General features: G+C 43.0%; 1 protein-coding gene across 21 annotated transcripts in view; it reads left to right on the forward strand.

Annotated features, from left to right (window-relative positions):
* LOC120386847 (DAB2 interacting protein) overlaps positions 1-17722 on the forward strand; it is a 374907-nt gene that overhangs the window by 186223 nt on the left and 170962 nt on the right. For 19 of the 21 annotated variants that reach the window (XR_005589941.1, XR_005589942.1, XR_005589943.1 and 16 more), the window contains one exon: positions 4256-4374. The exons of the other annotated variants lie outside the window; for them this stretch is intronic. Coding sequence is in view for 16 of the 19 variants with exons in the window: in XM_039506775.1 (XP_039362709.1) it covers positions 4256-4374 (119 nt within the window). In the remaining 3 variants the exon portion in view is untranslated. The remainder of the gene's footprint in view (positions 1-4255; positions 4375-17722) is intronic. 21 annotated transcript variants of the gene reach the window in all.

Below are 17722 nucleotides of genomic sequence, written 5' to 3' on the forward strand. Positions count from 1 at the left end.
TCATGGCCATCACCATGAAAGAGATTATTTATACACTAAGTGCTACTTTTTTCCATCCTGACAAGGCCTGATAAGAGTCTGGGGCAGCAGCTGTGTTGATCACGGAGGAAGTACTGTTCTGTCATGTGCTGAGCACCCTCCGCGCAGTGCAGGAGAAGGCCCTGAGTTTGGCGATATGTATGTCTTAAACAGAGTTTTCCATCCAGTTAAGAATTCCTCTAATAAAAGACCAGAAAGAATGTATATAGGTGGCACATCAGGGCAAGAAGCTTGGCGGTTTGGTGTGTACATTGGGGAAAGCCAGTTGCCATGGCATGATGGAGGGGGGGGCTTGATGGCACATTGGGCTAGTGCACTCGCCATTTGTTGCTGGAGCCTCATGTTCAAATCCTGGCATAAGTTTTCCCCTAGGGCCTCTCCAATGCTGTGTGCATGTATCCACCTTCTGGAAGCACCTCCCAACATCAGCGTAGCAGGTAATCTCCCTTTTGGAATAGCAGGAGCGTGCCACCAGGCTTGAGATGCATTGGCGTGGTGGTGTGGGGAAATTCCTCTTTGCATAGCGCGTGCCAGGCTCCAGCTATGTCACCTGCCTGAAGTGCCAAGGAGGGAGACCAGAATTCCAGCCCCACAAAGACTTGCTGTTGATTATAAAGGGAAACTGCTACAGAGGTGCATTGGCAACTTTATGAAAACACTGAGCTCCTCTGGCCTTCTGTAACATCAGAACTCAGAGTGCAAGTTGAGTTATGTTGAGGAGGGGACTTATACAGGTTGGAGTTTCTGATGACTTTCCAGTGTGGTTGTTTCCGGAGGGATTCTTTGTTCTCCTTCAGCTTTCAGTGGATTGTCATTTGTATTATAGCCTATTAAACTGTCTTTGTGCTTCTGAATATTTAATCCATTTAAGATAATAGCACAATGTTTCCTATCATTTATTTATTAGTACTAAATGCTGCCCACACGGAGGTAGAAATAGACCCTGCCCCAAAGAACTCTCCATCTAAGATTTATAAACAACATATGGAGGACAGCAGAATACTCTATTCTAGCCACTAGGGACTCTCAAGGAGATTGTATCAAGACTGGAGTAAAGGAGTAGTGGTGCTGGAAGATGCAACTAGCATCCCCTCTAGAGATCAGAGTTCAAATCTTGTCTATGGTCACCAGTGATGATGAGATGGATAGTCTTATTCTACTTGTTGTTATACTGCAAAAGCATTGCAGACATGCCCAAGAAACCAATTCCTGTTTGTTCTCTCTCTCTTTTCCTGGGGCAAGCCAGTTCCCCACTCTGGGTCTGAGTTACCCCATCTATAAAAATCAGGAATAATAGTTTCCCACTCTTGTGAAGTTGCTTGTGTATGAATGACACACACTATGTAAGTTTAATGTGTTGATATAATGTTATAATTTACTGGCATTAAAATCTCTGACATCTAATTCTCCCACTGAAGCTGGCAATGAAAACTGAAAATGGCACAGTGTGTTCTCCTGCTGGTGGCGATGAATGTTAAAACAATGGGGAACAGAAGGAATGTAATGTCTTATTGCAATCTTCAATTTTAATTTCCAAGCCCTGCTCGAATCATCTAGCAATTGTCAAGATGTGAAATGTAAGATAGCGTGAGATGGCCGTGATCGTTTGTTACAGAAAAATGTTTGTTGCATTCTCAGTTCTCTGTCCGAGTTAAGAGCTGTTACTGGGTTTTAAAGAAGTGGCTTGATAACGTTACAACATATAATATTTTAGCTAGGCCTGCAGAGATAAAGGCAGTCCAATCTCTTGCTTCTGGATTGAAGCCAGTTTGCCACTGGGGTTAGGGAAGAATGCACAATTGGCCAGTTGCATTTTTTCCCTTTGACCTTCCTCTGAAGCATCACGTATTAGTTATTGCCTGTACCAGGAGACCAGACTTGATGGACTGAGGGTCTCGTCTGGTATGGCAGAAACTACAGTATGTCCAAGAGAAAGTTGCTGGATCTTTCTTTTTCGGTTGCCTTGGAGGAAATAATGGTACAGAGAGGCTATATGGGTGTGGCAAAATGCTTCTCCCTCCCTTTCAGAGCTCAGATACCCCACTGAGGCCAGTGATTATACAACTGGATTTAAACTGTTGTGTGGGCTAAATTCCCTTGGCTTTACTCCTGAGGTGAATTTCACCCAGTGTGTGTTTAATGTTGGGTAACATATAAAAGGTCTGTTTCTCTGTGTGCTGGACAGGCAAGAGACTGTAGAGTGACACAGCAAGTGTGGGGATGTCTAAGGCATGCATGAAAGGACAAGTGGTCTGGCAAGTCTGAGGCAATAGATGAGGATATAACCTCTGAGACTTATTGTTTGGGGTCTTTTTTTAAAAAAGACCCCCAGATTTGCTACTGCAGAGAGACCTTGTGTTCCCCTTGTCTGGGCTTCCCCTCACCTCCCTGTTCCATAGAGAGGAAAATGCTATAATGGCTATTTTCCACAGCTACAGTGCTTTCTGAAAGGGCCTTCACTGTCTTGTGCATTTCTCTCGTCACATGACCTGGTAGTCACATGTTCTGCTTCAGATGGTCTAGATAATACCTAGTTCTGGGTGCAGGGGACTGGACTAGATGACCTCTCAAGGTCCCTTCTAGTTGATTCTATCCCCATTCCAATGAAACAAGTGGTTCTGAAAAAATGACTTGGCCTATGAATACAGGTTACATGCCGCATTCATGAGTGATATGGCCTTTGGGTGAATCTTAGTCACCTTTACCTATTTGTCTGTTTTTTGATACAGTTGCAAACTAGGTAGTTGCTTGTGAATCAGAAGCCTGCATACACTGCCCCAGGAAGTCCTGGTACTCCAGGAACATCTTATCTGACCCATTGACACTGTGTCTGGGAATGAGTGTTTTTCTGAGAATGGACAAATTGAGGGGCTGTGTTTCATTTAGCTGTATTTGGTTCTTCTCACAAGTCTCTTCTTGAGAGCGAGAGATACTATTTACACAGTGCAGGGGTGCATTTGTTTATATTCAGGAGACACCTAGAGAGACATAGAACCGGTTCCCAGGATTGGTTGGAAAAGTGGAATAGGCTCAAGCCTAGCATGGCTGAGCATGCTCCATGGGCCCCAGGTGGGGGTACTGCCCCAATTTACCTGCGAGTGAGGTTCCTCTCTCCCATATGTCAAAACCTAGTTTGGGCTAAGCATGTCACCACCACCTCAGTGAGGATAGGACTGAGAAGAGGCACATGCTAGATCTCAGCTTGTGAAATAACTGGCCAAGGTGCTTGCTTCCATCTGCCTCGGCCCCCTGCTATGGCCATGTATCCTAGAGAGGGGAATTGCTCTCTGGGCTCCTATCACCATGTTTTTGTTCCTTTTAAATGCCTTGTTACCTTATGGCCATTATGGCGGTCCCCTCAGCCCTTCTCCCATCCTGTAAGGGCTGGGCACTGTAGCAGCATGATTCTTTTATTGCCTTACTTTGTTCAGATTATGTCGGACAGTAACTCATAGCAATAAGCAAATAACATATTAGAAGCTTTGCTATTGAAATATTGAATGCTAGCCTTAAAGCACTGCAGTGCCCCCTACTTATATTTCATAGGGGAGAGGGGAGGCGGCATCGTGTATACGCTGTCTGTCCAGTATAGGTCTGTCCTCTCTCTGTGCAGGTACTGAATGTAGGATGTGTAGGTAGGTTACTCTAAAGCTGCACATTGTAGGAGTGGGGCGGGGGGAAGATATTTGATGATACATTTTAAAACAGCCTTGTCCAGTTCCACTCGCCTGAAGCAAGCAATTGGGGTTTTTCGGACAGGTGAGTAAATTATTGTCAATCTCTGATTCCAGTCGCTGTGGCATGGAGCGAGCGAGTCCTTGTGCCTGGCAGAGAGTCTTGGCAGTGGTGCCAGGCTGAGTCAAACAGAACCGCGAGTCCGAATGTTTCCTCTCGTTGGGAGTTGCAATATGCTAGTCTTGTCTCTCAGACAGTATTTTTATGTGAGCTGATGGTTGCCAAGGTAACAGAGGCTTAGGGGAGTCTCGCGTCTACGTAGCTCGCTGGCCTCTGCAAGCGCTGGGAGCAGATGTTGGATGGAATCCTTGGAGCCGGGCTGACAGCACGAACAATGCTTCCGGCAGTTGCAGCTGAAGGGTGCAGGAGAGAACAATTTGCCTAGTCGTGCTTGGGTGCAAGGGAGCAGGTTCAGGGCTCTCTCTCGCTCTCTCTTTTTTGGGGGGGGGTTATAATTTAGTATTCTTGTCTCACCCCACAGGGGTTTCTCAGCCGTCGGCTTAAAGGCTCCATCAAAAGGACAAAGAGCCAGCCCAAGCTTGATAGGAACAGCAGCTTCCGGCACATTTTACCTGGCTTCAGGAGTGTGGACAATGAAAGGTAAGGAAACGTGTCCGTGTCTGTGTATGTGCATGCGCGCACGAGAGAGAGAGAAAATGAGGTTATTGATTTTCCTGGGCTTGCTAATATACTGCTCATCTCGCTCGGAGCATAGGGCTAAGTGTGCAGTAGAAGTGGGCTCATTTAATCACAGTGAGGGGCGATTTTAATTTGCAGAAGAGCAAGCAATGCAAATCCACCCTTTTTAGGCTATCAGGATTAGAAATCCATCTAGTTTACTTTTTAAAATTTGGTAATAAACTCTAAGCCCCTGCCCTGGCACGCAAATAGCTCGGGGATACAGCTGCAGAAGATGAGGCTGAGAGAGGGAGGTGCTCGCAGACTGTGCTACATTGAGTATCACAGGGTCACACAATACTCTGCAGACAGCAATGGTTAATAATATCAACAGATCGCTTCCACAAATCCCTCCTTCCCCATGCCATCGACCCCCCCCTTCATTTACTGGGCTGGATCCTTTGGATGCTTCTTCCTGCTGAGCCGTGAGAGGAGCTTTCATCTGGGAGAGGGTGTGTTGTGGGGAATGTGCAGATGGATCAGAGGAAGCATTTGGCATGGGATGGCTAGCAGGGGAGACAGATTTAAAACAAAATCAAAGGGGGTGAAATCCAGTTTTTATTCATTCTGAGCTGGAATGAGATGAGCCCGTGAGAGAGCCCTTTATCTGCTTTATAGATGTACATACATGCGTGTTCGTGTGTGTGTGTCTCTCTCACACACACACACACACTTAAAGTGATGCATATTTCTATATGAACATATTTATTTACTGACTCTTGCAGATCAAGGTCACAGTTGGCTAAGTCTGACTCCATGGCCAGTCATAGTAATCAACCAAACGTTTGCTTGCAAAAGAGGAACCTTTCAGCTTTAATGTGAATCTCAATAGAGTGACACAATAGGAAAAGAAAGCCAAGAAAACTCCATGTATGAAAAATAGCAATGACCAGATGCTAAGGATGATGTAGATCAACGGTTGGGAACATGTTGTAGCAATAGTGGCTTAAAACATGGTGTAGTCTTTCCTCTGGAATCCCGTTTTGTACTTCTGTTTTAAAAGCAATTACAACATTTTTTTGGCTTTATTTATTTGGGTAGGGAAACAGGTGTTAATCTTTGAAGCCCCATAAATGACAAGTGGTCTGTATTTTTCTTTGGTGCTGCCTACAAGCATCTCTCCTTCTGAAAGTGTATGAATGTGAAAGTGAAAGGGTTTTGCTGACCAGTGCAACGCAGTATTTCAGAGGTTTGATGCCTCTGCTGAGATTTTCACGTAGACTCTAAGTAGGGCACTGTGTTCTGCGTGGAAGCCAAGTGAGTCTAGCTAGGCATCAGAGGATGTGCCAGTTGTTGCTGCTGCTGCTCAGAAGAAGAGCTGGCTGCATTAGACACTGTTTTCTCTAAAATATACATCAAAAGTCTAGCTAAAGTCTAGCTAGAAGGTTTGTTTCTCTGTGTGAATTGGTAACATGGGGGAGGGGACTTTGCTGTTTGTCATCCCTGCAGGGAAGGTCAAGGACCCAGAGTAATCCCCACAAATTAGGACTTGTAACTTCCTTTCCTTTCCCTTTTGTGGATAAGTCTCTCTCCCAGGGTGAGAATCTCAAGAGTTCTTGGGTTGTTAGTCTGCTGTCGGATACAGACAGACCTTCTGCAGCCTTCATATTGGCAGGTTCTTTGAGTGGCTGTTGTAGGTTTTCAGTGTAGGACTTCAGGGGTAGGGAAGAGTAAAGGTGACATTCACTAGCAGTGAACACAACGACCGGTAGTTGTGCATAGGAGAGCTAAGGAACTGAAAATGCAAGGTAGGGCGACCAGATGTCCCGAATTTTTTTTTTATAGGGACAGTCCCGATTTTTGGGTCTTTTTCTTATATAGGCTCCTATTACTCCCCCACCCCCGTCCCGATTTTTCACACTCACTGTCTGGTCACCCTAATGCAAGGTCTTGTGTTAGTGCAGGCATTGCCTCATAAACTTCATCTCCTGCCACATATATTTGTGTTTGACTTGTAGGGGACCAGGCAATGCTTTTTTTCTCTCGAATGCAAGCTCCCAGCCCGTCCAGCTTTGATAGCTGTGTCAGATCCACAATACACGCTAATATCATTTTTGCATAGGACCAGGAATTATAGATTAATCTTTAATTAAAGATTATGTCCTGTGATGAAACCTCCAGGAATACATCTAGCCAAAACTGGCAACCCTAGATAAGACGTTGTCTTTGTCGACTGCTGTTCTCCTAGAGGTGAAAGAAATCTCTCAGCTGTATCTGCTGAGCCTCTCGGAGCCACACCCCAGGGTTTCTGTTATGACTGTTAACTTAAGACTTTAAAGTTCCCATGTCTACAAAAAGTGCAATATCCCAAGTTCTGTATGTAAAAGGACGTGAATGTTTCACACCATTCTTGCTCATTTTCCACCCTGTTTTCTTGTGTTCCCTGTGACCTAAGAAGTGTTTCAGAGGAAGCAGCTTGGATCAGAACATTTTGGTTGGTGACTCCATCTTGTATCCAGGCTGATTCTCCTTCCTATCTGGTGTGAGAAGCTGCGATAACCATGCATTATTTGTGCGTACCAGGGCTTCGTAGAATTTTGCTGGGAAAGATATGTCATGGCAAAAGTGAGCAAAGCAATGGATACAATCGAAATGCATGTGTCTTAAATATTAGCCCTGGCAGATTGTAGTTGAGTCGGTGTGTCAGCATCTCTGTTATGTATCATGTCCCTTAGTTGCTTTTTTCCTTTGATTCTCACACATCTTGTCTATCCAGCTGTATATGGTACAAGTGAATAAATAGTGTGTGCATGCATACACACACACAGAGATTCAGCCAGATAGAATACGATGTATGTATGACACACACAGTCATACAGAGTCTGGATGTAAACGGATGAACCATATGTTTTCTTTTATATAAACAGACATATGCATATGAACTTGAATAAATTATGTAAATTTCAAAAAGCAAGTGGTTACCTACCACAATAGGGAGGAAGTCTGTGTGATGGGAGTTTTGTTATAAAACAAAACCAGGAACCATTATTAAACATGGGAAATGTTGGCAGAATGTCTCATTGGCACCGGTGCAGAATTGCCTTGTTAATTTTACAACAGTCTGGCTTTCGTACTTTATATTGGCACAAAGAAAGAGGCCATGTTCTCATGGACGGTCAGAGAGCTGCTCCCTTCTTAGAGGAGGGATGGCAGTTCTGACATGCCTGTTCCCTTCTTGGCTGGAGTTTAAATGGCATCTGCAAAGGTTCCACTTTCATATCCAGGCATTCATTTGTGAAGTTGGAGTGTGTGTGTGTGTGTGTGTGTGTGTGTGCGCGCACAGAGCAATTGAACCTCAGGGAAATATATTTTAATGAACTCTCAGCTGACACCTTTTGATTGTTTTTTCGTGCAGACTGTCTGAGGAATCATTCAAAGTGCTGTGTAAAATATACCATAGACAGTCCATCAATGCATTAGTTTGTAGCAAAGATTTCCTGTGTGCCTCGCTCTGTTGGGTTTTATGTTGTCCGGAAAGAGATGTGAATCAGTACTGGCCTGCCATTCTGTAGGTCTGAAAAGGTACACTTCGGGCTTACACTGAATTGAGTAAGTTGCGGTGGAGTAAAATCAGTTTTGCGTGGTAGGCGCCGGGTCTTGCCATCCTTACTCATGCCGAGCAGCACCTTACTCTGTGAAAATCCCCACTGATTTCTGTTCAGCGTAAGAGTGGCAGAATCTGACCCAATATGAGCAAATATTCATCATGAGATATGCATTAATCTGGTGCAATCAGTTTATACAAATGCAAGGTATAAATGAGGGCTGTGGAATGAGCCCTCCTGTCTATTTGTTGGTTAGTCAGATTGCTCGTTAGCAGTAAAAGAGGGTTCAGTAAAAGCGGCTGCGGCTTGATTTATTATGGTGACCGACAAAGTTTTTATTGTGACGTGCTGAATGTTCGTCTTTGTATCGGCCACTTTGGAATCTGCCACAAATCAAGCATTTGGCGAATGTGTTCTCCTTAATTGGACCCTCGTTCTTCCAGTAAAATACGTGATGAGTTACAGTGCTTAGGATGGGTCTGAGACACAGAGAATGGCGTTGGATAACTAAGGGGGAGGGGGATTACTCTGCTGTAGTCATTAATTACTGCTGTTAGTTTATTTCCAATTGATTTTTATTATACTGACCTTTTGAAAAATATATTCAAAGAGAAAGAAGACTCGCAGGAGTTAAGTCTAAAAAAAACCTCCCAGGTAAAAAGTCTCAAGTTTATAAGCAATGAACCTGATCCTTCTTCCTCTGAAATCAATGGGAAGACTGCCCTTGATCTCAGTGGGATCAGGCTGGGGCCCTCATCTAGAGGGGAAAACTGTGTGTCTGTGTTTTTTCTCTGCTCACTGCTGTAATGACTGTTGACAGTGTCCTGAAGTCTGAGTGCTTGAACTCTCAGAAACGTCTTGGCGGGGTCTGAGTTCAGGAACAAATGAGAGTCCCTAACTGTAGGGCTTCCTTTTAATTGAGGATTTTCAGGAGGGTGGGGGATTGGATTTGCTGGTTCGGTCATCGAGAAATGGAGGACAAGAGTGCCCTCCGATAACTGGTGAGCAGCCAAGCTTGCTAACATCAGTGCTGGCACACTCGGTCTGTCTTGGAGCTAAATCACAATACAATTGAGATAATTAACCATCTGTTGGCGTGTGACATGCCTACGGCTTTCAACCGGACTAAAATGAACTGCCTCACCTGGGATCTGTGCAAGTGGCTTCTCTAGTGTTCTTGAGAAACATAACTGCAGTGGCAAAGATCCCATGTTGGGGCTTTTTCACAATAATAAAGGGTATTTTAAAAATATCTGAATTCCGTGCTGTCCAAGATGCTGGATTCTCAGCCTGGCAGAAGGAAGTTCTGCCTAGGCCACTCATATTGCAGAACAGGCAGCAGCACTACCTGTCTCCCAACCTCCACCTTAATTGGAAGGAGCCATGTCTAGGGTCCGTAGGTCTCCATGTTTTCCCCCAACTTTGTCGTCTTAGCTAAGCTAACAAGGAAGCCAACTGTGGCAGCTCTTTTCTTCGATATGCCAACCTGTCTCCTGGAAACTAGACTGAGCCCACTGACCTCTTTGCCCTGAGGCCCTTGTCAGGTGGTGGTAACTTTCAGTCTCTCCCAAGCTGGGGTGGATTTGAACTGGCGCCCTACATATAAAATAGTCTAGTTTTTCTTTATGAACTCAACTCCAACTCCGTTATCCTTTTACTTCAGTAAATTAAGTTTAATTCCTTTTTAAAAGAATAAACAAATCAAATTTAATTTACTGAATTAACAGACTAGCATGGAGTGGTACTTTCCTTACAACTGATCATTTAGCACAGGATGGGTTATTTGGCTCTGGGTGTCATGGTTATAAGGTTTTCGTCACTGGAGATTGGGTTTTTATTTTTGACCTGATGGATTTTGGTGACTACATGGCAGAGGCAGCTAGTGTTCCACACAAGGTTAAGGGCCTGGACTTCTCATCTCATCTCTCATATCTAAGGCTTTGATTTATACCTATCTTGTTGGAAATCATTATATAAACTAGAGCAGAGTTAAACTAGGCAGTTGTACAGTCTACTTTTCATTGCATGAATACCCTCAGATTACATTGACATGGTGAAATGTAATTCCTTTACTTTTTCCACTTTTACTTCCCTGTGCTTGTTACTCTGGTATAAACTCACTGAAATTAATGGGGTTTTGGGTGTTAGCAGTGCAACATCCCCTAAATGTTTGTATGGTGTTAAAGGGGAAAATCCCATCAGCTCCTTCTATATATAGACAACCAATGTTTTAGCCTGTTAAAATGATCATATTGTACTTCTATATAAAGATGCAAGTTCATCAAGCACTTGGGACCTTTTTGTACCTTTTTATTATGAACAAATGCAGAAGTAAATCAGCAAAATAAATAAATAACCCTCTAAATTGTTTAATTACAATATTGATCTTTCCTGAGTATACTTTTCTGTGCATACCTAGAACTCATTTAGAATTAAGAGACACTTAATTACAAAGGTTTGGGATTATTTTGCAAGTTTTCCTGCATAATTCCAGGAGATAACATTCCATTTAAGCTTTTCTTTGGCTCTGCAAAAGTCTGAACATATGGCCAATTGTTAAATGAGCCTTGGTTTTGGAAGGGATGCAGCGGTGAATTTAATGAATAGCAGTGAGGACTTACAGTAGCATTCCCCCCTCCCCAAATTCTTTTCTCTATCATAGATTCTTATTTACAGCCCCTGGGGGGAGAGAATGTGCGTAACCAGCGGACTGTGACACATTTAATTCCTGGGTCTGGGCTAGAGCTGTCAGTTCTGTGAGTTTTCAAGCACTTGCTAGGCCAAAAGAAGCCTTTCAATAGTGCATATATCACTTTAAAAAGCTGCACCGTGCTAGTAAAGTACATTGGCGAATTAAATCTTTTTTAGATCTAAATGGCAATTGTTTATTCTCCGGGAATCAGATCTGCTACATTTCTATCATAGTGAAGGTGGTTGGGCCTGATGAGAATACAGTGGCCTCTGAACCTGCTGTGCGAAGTCTGAGAGAGTCACTTTATTTCCTGTGTGAGGAAGGATGACTCATATTGCAGAACTAGGCCACTGGCTGGCCCTGGAATGCATGAATGCCTTTCAGAGCTGTGTTAGGAAGTGCCAAAGTGCACTCTCCTCCAGCTACTTACTTGAATAGCATGAGACGGTGAAGGTTTTCAGGCAGGTTCAGTTATTAAAAGCAGGGTGTTCAGTCAAAAGTGAACTAATAGTGCGCTGAACACTGCAAACAGGCCTGTGGCTTTCATGATGATAAGCCTGCTTTCCGAATGCACTGTTCAGGCTGTCAAACTTGATGACACCGTGTATGAAAACCATTTAGCTCTATCAGCAATCAGGGATTGAAATGCAAAACACAACAGCCGAGGACAGTGAGAAACAAGGAGCATTTGACAGATAATTGGGTCTGTTTTATCACACACTAGATGGTGTCTGCTCCCACCCCCCATCAGTGAACAATAACGTGTGGCTAAGATTCAAGGACAATCGCAGGGTTGCTGGCCTCCTGTAGTAACTGCACTTATTTCCAGGCAACCTTGTCTAGGAATATGCAAATCAGCCTGTTAATGGGATTCCTTTGCAAAATATTTCATGAACCAGAAAATTAATTACTGGTCTCTAATTAATGGCTATGTTGGAAGACTATGGTAAAATGAAAGAGGGAGCTGCTTTGCAGAAAGAGAATATCTGTTCTCCACCGAAAGGTAATGTTCATCCTCTTTTATCACAGCATTAAATAAACATAGAGTCAGGGTACTCAAACATTGAAGAAGGGAAGCTGTTCTTAGTAGTAAGAGGTTGTTTGTAGTTTGATTCACAAGAAACACTGAATCAGAAGCAAAGGTTCTCCTTTAGAACCAGAAGTATTCAACCATGTAAAATACAATAACTTCCCTTATACAGGTGGCTTAGGTTTACACCATGTTGACAATAGTATTTATTCCCCTTTGGAATCAAGTTGATGCTGCAGTTAATGATGGATGACTGGGGTGGTATTTGCTTGAGTCAGTTTTCTGGTTGGGGATTCATTGAAGGAATGCTGGGAGTGGAATTAGCAGTTTTGTTCTTCATGTGTAATGGTGATGGGAGTGTTTACTGTCAGGGTGTTGGCAGGCTCAGACCTAGTCTCTCAGTATTGTTTGCCTTGAATTTTTTGTCTAAGGAAACCCAGTGAAGGCTCTTAATGAGTATGAATGAGATGGGCCTTATTGTCAATCCTTAGAGAGACAATTTTTAAATAATTCCCCTTGTGCAGCCCCCCCCACACTCACTCCCACCCTCCCTCCCTCCGCTAATGGGACTTGAGACAGGCTAGGCACAATGTGGTGCTACGGTGTCTCCTGAGGCAGGCAGGGCTCAGTTGTTTCCGTTGTGGCGGGGTGGGGAGTGCCGGGTGCATTTTGTGCCCCTGAGGCTATCCAACATAAACAGGTTTGATATTCACAAGGAAATAGGTAGGGACTTTCCATATATTACTTACCCAAGTTGACTTCCTCATTTGACAGGGAATTTGTATCGGGTGCCTTTGAATAAAAGGCTGATATTCTCCTTTGACATTTTTCAAGCCAAGATGAATTGTCCCAGTGAATGAAGGAAAATAATAAAGGAAGTGGGGTCAGTTGGAATTTGGAGTGATTCTAATCTTCTTCCCTTGGGGGTTTGTCTGCTTCCCAATTTCCTAGCAGCCCAAACAAAACAGAGCACTGTGGCCCCATGGGGAGCCCTGCTGACACTTTGACTTGTCTCGAAGGCATCTAACAAAATTATAAAATCCTTCCTACTTAGCCATATGCGGCGCTACTGTGATAATTGGCTTCATGCATCTTACAATTAGCTTGCAAAAAATATGGCTTGCATTCCTGACCTTTTCTGCATAAGCAAGGCTGTTGTTTCAGGGCTGTCTTAATTACAAAATATAGCGTTGTGTGAGGATAGAGACGACACCCTTGTATCGTTGGCTCTAATTTGACGAGACATCATAATGGGGAGTTTTCATACCGGGGGCACTGAATTAGTGTAGCGTGAAGCTACATTTCTCTCTGCCCACTGAATAAGGGGAAGTTAATTTCATGCTCTATCTTTTTGACATTGGTAATCAAAGCATTGTATTGCAGCTGCAGCTGGTTAGCCTTTGAAGAATGTTTGGTAAATAAATATAACTGGAATTCATTGTTCCTGTAGAGAGGTATCAGGTTGCTCAACAGACTGAAGGAAGCTTTCCTCTTATTTTACTAATCTTGAGTGAAATGGTGGTTCCAGAGTATTGGATTGATGTTCCAGGGTCACTATTCATCCACCAACTGGCAGGGATGGTGCGAGTCCCTCCACCACCACTGTCGTGTTTTACCCTTTCTTGGGTGGGTTAAAAATGGATAGTTCCATTTCCATGATCCATTCAGTCCTTGTCTTTCCTGCTAAGACTCTGATCCCGGGTGCCAATTAGTTCGCATTGCAGCTGATTGCAGGGTGATTGTATGGAGCCAGAAATATTTGTAAATCTACATGAAGAGTCTTCGACATGGCATTGTGCAGCACATTGATAAATGTTACCACTGATTGTGTTGAATTCTTCTGTAAAATCTATTGATATTGGGTATGAACCAGAGTATAGTGTTTTTATTGCTTATTAATCCCTTTGTGTTCCCAAACAGGCCATTTATTCTCACTTTGCCTTGGTGAGATTTTCTTATGCAATAAACAAGTCTACTCTAAATTATGTTATGCCTCCATATAGCAGCCAGTCAGTGGCATTAATATTTTCTAATAAATCCAAAGACTGCCGAAGAGAAGTTAATGTGAGAAATAAGAGTTTTGATAAATGACTCCACCATGGCTCTTGCACAAGAAAGGCTTTTTGTAAGTCTAGTGTTTTTCTGTTTGTTTTTACTTATTTCACATTAAACAACTAAAAGACACAGGAGAACTCTATCCCAGGCCTAGGCATCCGGACCCAAAATGAAAACCCCACAGGCCATGATGAAAATAGTACTTCCAAAACTGTGTCTCTTCCACCACTGCAGTGTCTGAAGAACTAAGTGTCCTTAAAACTGTATGCAGTTATACTGAGCACTTTAAATCTTCAAAGCACTGGAGTTACTACTCAGGAGTCCCTGGTATCCAAACCCACGTGCATCCCACTAGGCCATATTACTACCTTCTCACTCTGTCATTCCAACTGCCTGAAGAACAAAGGGTTTGCTCATTCCGAGTCCTGTTTGTAAAGCAGTCTCCTTTCTTGTAGAAAGGAAGAGTTTTTTTTGTTCACATTGAATTCTGACAAATAAATCCTATGGTTGCTTACATTCTGTGTGGGCTTAACGAGGTGAAGTTATTTCCTGCGTAGTATATGAGGAGCAGGAGGAGGCTTTTGGGGACTTCTGTTACATCAACTGATTCCTGCATATGGGCCTTGTAAATACTTCTCTGCTGGCATCTTTTGAATGCTCTGGTGTTAAAATAGTGCTGTATAAAGAAGGTAGTTAAGGAGAAAAAAGAAACAGATGGGGAAGAATGGACTTTTGTCCTGGTGTCTGTAACTCATGGTTGCAGGATTGCATATTGAGAACTGCGTTTGTCAGACTGTCCCTAAAAGTATTTGTATAAGTAGTAGGTGCATTGGCTGATCATTATTTTAGCAGTGATGACATGGGGCCTGCATTATAATAAATGGATATTCTGTGTAAAGTCATAACAATTTAGTTACAGCCATCTGGAAATGTGGTCTAATGGTTAGAACTTGGGGGTCTCAGCATTTGGTCCAAGTACATGCCCTGTGTCTTGGGTGGGATTGTACTCGAGGTGGCTAGCCCCTCCTTCCTCTTGCGCCATTGTGCTGTACTCAGTGTTTAGTGCGCCAGATCAACCAGCGGCAACGCGGATATGTCTCCTCAAGCTAGAATTTACACCTCCAGCTCTAAGTGTAGATGTGACCCGCGTAACCTTAGGTGAGTGAGTCACTGAAGTTTTCTCTGCCTTAGTTCTCCCTCTGTCAAATGGGTTGCGTACCTCACTGGAGATTCATACAGTTTAATGGATCAAATTTTGCCCTGACTTTCCCCACATTCACACCATTTGAAATGCTGTGGTTGCATGGCATTTCTGAAGAGCGAATTCGGCACATTACTTGTGTGGTGCCTCACGATTAAATTTTGCTATAGAAGTATAAAGTGTGCATTAGAAACGATCATAATCTTTGGAAATCAATTAATAAATCAGCAATCCCAACAGAATTTGTGAACACAGTGCCTGTATGTTGCAACCATATTTTTTAATGTGCTGTATTGTTTTAAACAAATACACATTCCTTCCCTGCTTTTTATAGCTGCCTAGCTAGCGTGGCCTCGCTGTCCTTTTTGTAGCAGTAGCTAATAGCTGATACTTCAAAAGAAGGCAAAGCAGATAGTATTTTATAATACCAGTAATTATCGAGTTGTGCAGTGCCTGAAGTGTGGGTAAGGGGCAAATCACTTCCAGCCCCCTATCCATGCTCAGCATGCATGTACACCCTGGCACATGGCAAATGATCACTTTCATGTAACCGGGGTGGGAAATAGTGGCAGTGCTCAGGTTCTGTCTACACTCCCAGAGTAGCTGGAGGATTTGGCTAAAACAGTCTGCAGGAAAAAAAGTTAACCATGTTGGTAAATTAGTGTTTGTTGTTAGGCTTCAGAGTCATCAACTCGCTGAGATGTGCTCATTCACACGTGCCAGCAAGGTATTGTTTCTGGTGGTTTACCTGCGGACCCAATAAAAGAATACTGCATAGGGTCACATTCTGCGGGGCTTTCTGTTATGTGCCTCTCCCCCCTCCCAAATCTGATAGCTGGAAACCATTTTGTCTTTTTTTTTTAATTAAACCTTAAATTCTGCAGAAATAGACAGGTAATTAATTGTACTTAGCATTTCTGGGGGCTTCCACAGACATCCTGGCTCGGTGTAGTCCCATTCCTTATACCATTTATAACTTGTATACTGCAAAGGTGGTTATTGGTTATAAAATTATCCAGCCCTTGTTCCAATTAATATGGTTTTAAATCTTGCTTTAGTCCTCTGTGAATTCAGCCATAGCAAATACCTTTCTCTTTTGGTGGAAGGGAATGTTTAAGGTCAAGTTTAGTTCGAGTTCTTTTCTCTTCTGTTTTAAATTCCACAATACCTTAATTTTCAGCTTTCTGTGCAGGGGAACAGGAAAAGTTGCATATGGAAATATAACAGAGCCTGGGCAACGTTTGCAAGCCTTTGTTTGAAGTGCTTCCAAACGATACAGATGTTTGACATGTATGTCTTGTTATCCAATTTCGTACCGCAGTGACCATGCACAGAAATTTGTTGATTGTAGCTGGAGGCAACCTGTGCACTGAGCTCACTGCTGGCTACTAGCTCCTCAGAGCACTGGATATGATGATGATCTAGGCTTGCGAATACAAGATAACTGTGTCAAGTACATCCCTCGATTAGAAGAAAAAGCTGGGCAAAAATATACCACTCTCCCCTTTCATTATCCCACATGTTAACAGAGCCTTGTGCATATTATCGGGGACCTCTGTATTGAAATTATCATAATCGTTAGGGAGCTCTCACCGACTGTTCTGCAGTGCGTATATATTGTTCCTGTAGTAATATCACAGGCTCATTTTACTAGCTATAATATTTGTGGATTTGATTTTTGGTACATTTACTGTCTCAGTCCCATTCTCTGCAGCAAAATTCAGACTGTGATTTTTGAACAACAAAAAGAAGCAAGAATTTAATTTAACCACTTGCATGTTCAGTGCATTTGAGCAACAAATAAAATAGCAGTGTTCAAAAATCCTTCCAGTTGCCTTGAATCAATGCAAGAAATAAATTGCAGTGCACTTGGCTTAACCCACATGGTTTCTGCCTGTAGAGTACCGTGCTAGAGGGATTTAGCAATTCATTGTACGTAGAGGGAAAGGGCATTAATTCAGAAAACAATTTAAATGCATTAGTAATGCAAAAGCCATAGATTTTACATCAGGCTCTCCCCTTTTATGTAGATTTACAAATATTTCTGGCTCCATGCAATCACCCCTGTGTTCTGTTGCCAGTGCATGAGGGAATACACACAAGTGCTGCTTCCCCATAGGACTCCTTCCGAAAACTAGTCCTGAAACAGTTATCAAGTGATTTACATAACTCTATTGTATCCTGAATAATTAATATTGTGCTGCCCTTGCTATGAAAAAAGCTTTGTTCCATTATATATATGTTTTCCACTGGACTCTAGACCGTCTGGTGATATTTTGCTGCTTTGGAGATTTAAGCTTTTTTCCTGCATCCCTTTGAGAATTAAGAGCAAGAGGTTGGGGGGTCATCAGCTTGTATTAGCTCATTCCTCTCAGCTGAATGGGATCACATCAGATGATGGCATCCATTGTCCTCTCTGTGCATGCGAATAATCCTCATGGGCATTAATGAAGGCCAAAGGCTGTCCCTGTCATGCACTGAATACATGCCTTAGGGTATGTTTGTTCTTTCTGAGCCCAAATGTGACACTTCCATCATGAGGAGTAACATGACTCCCATATTGCTATCTTACCAGGCCATTGTGCGGCCAGCTGCAGGCGCTGGCAAACCAATTCTGCCACTAGCGTAGGATGAAACTTGGAGGCTTTTCTGATCTATCCGCATCTCTGCAAAACTGGGCTGGAGATGTCATAAGAAGAGACTTTTTTGTGAGCCTCCTGGCATTTCCAGTCAAAGCTGGAAATATG

The sequence above is a fragment of the Mauremys reevesii genome, linkage group 19 (assembly GCF_016161935.1).
Source record: "Mauremys reevesii isolate NIE-2019 linkage group 19, ASM1616193v1, whole genome shotgun sequence".
NCBI classification, from domain to species: domain Eukaryota; kingdom Metazoa; phylum Chordata; order Testudines; family Geoemydidae; genus Mauremys; species Mauremys reevesii.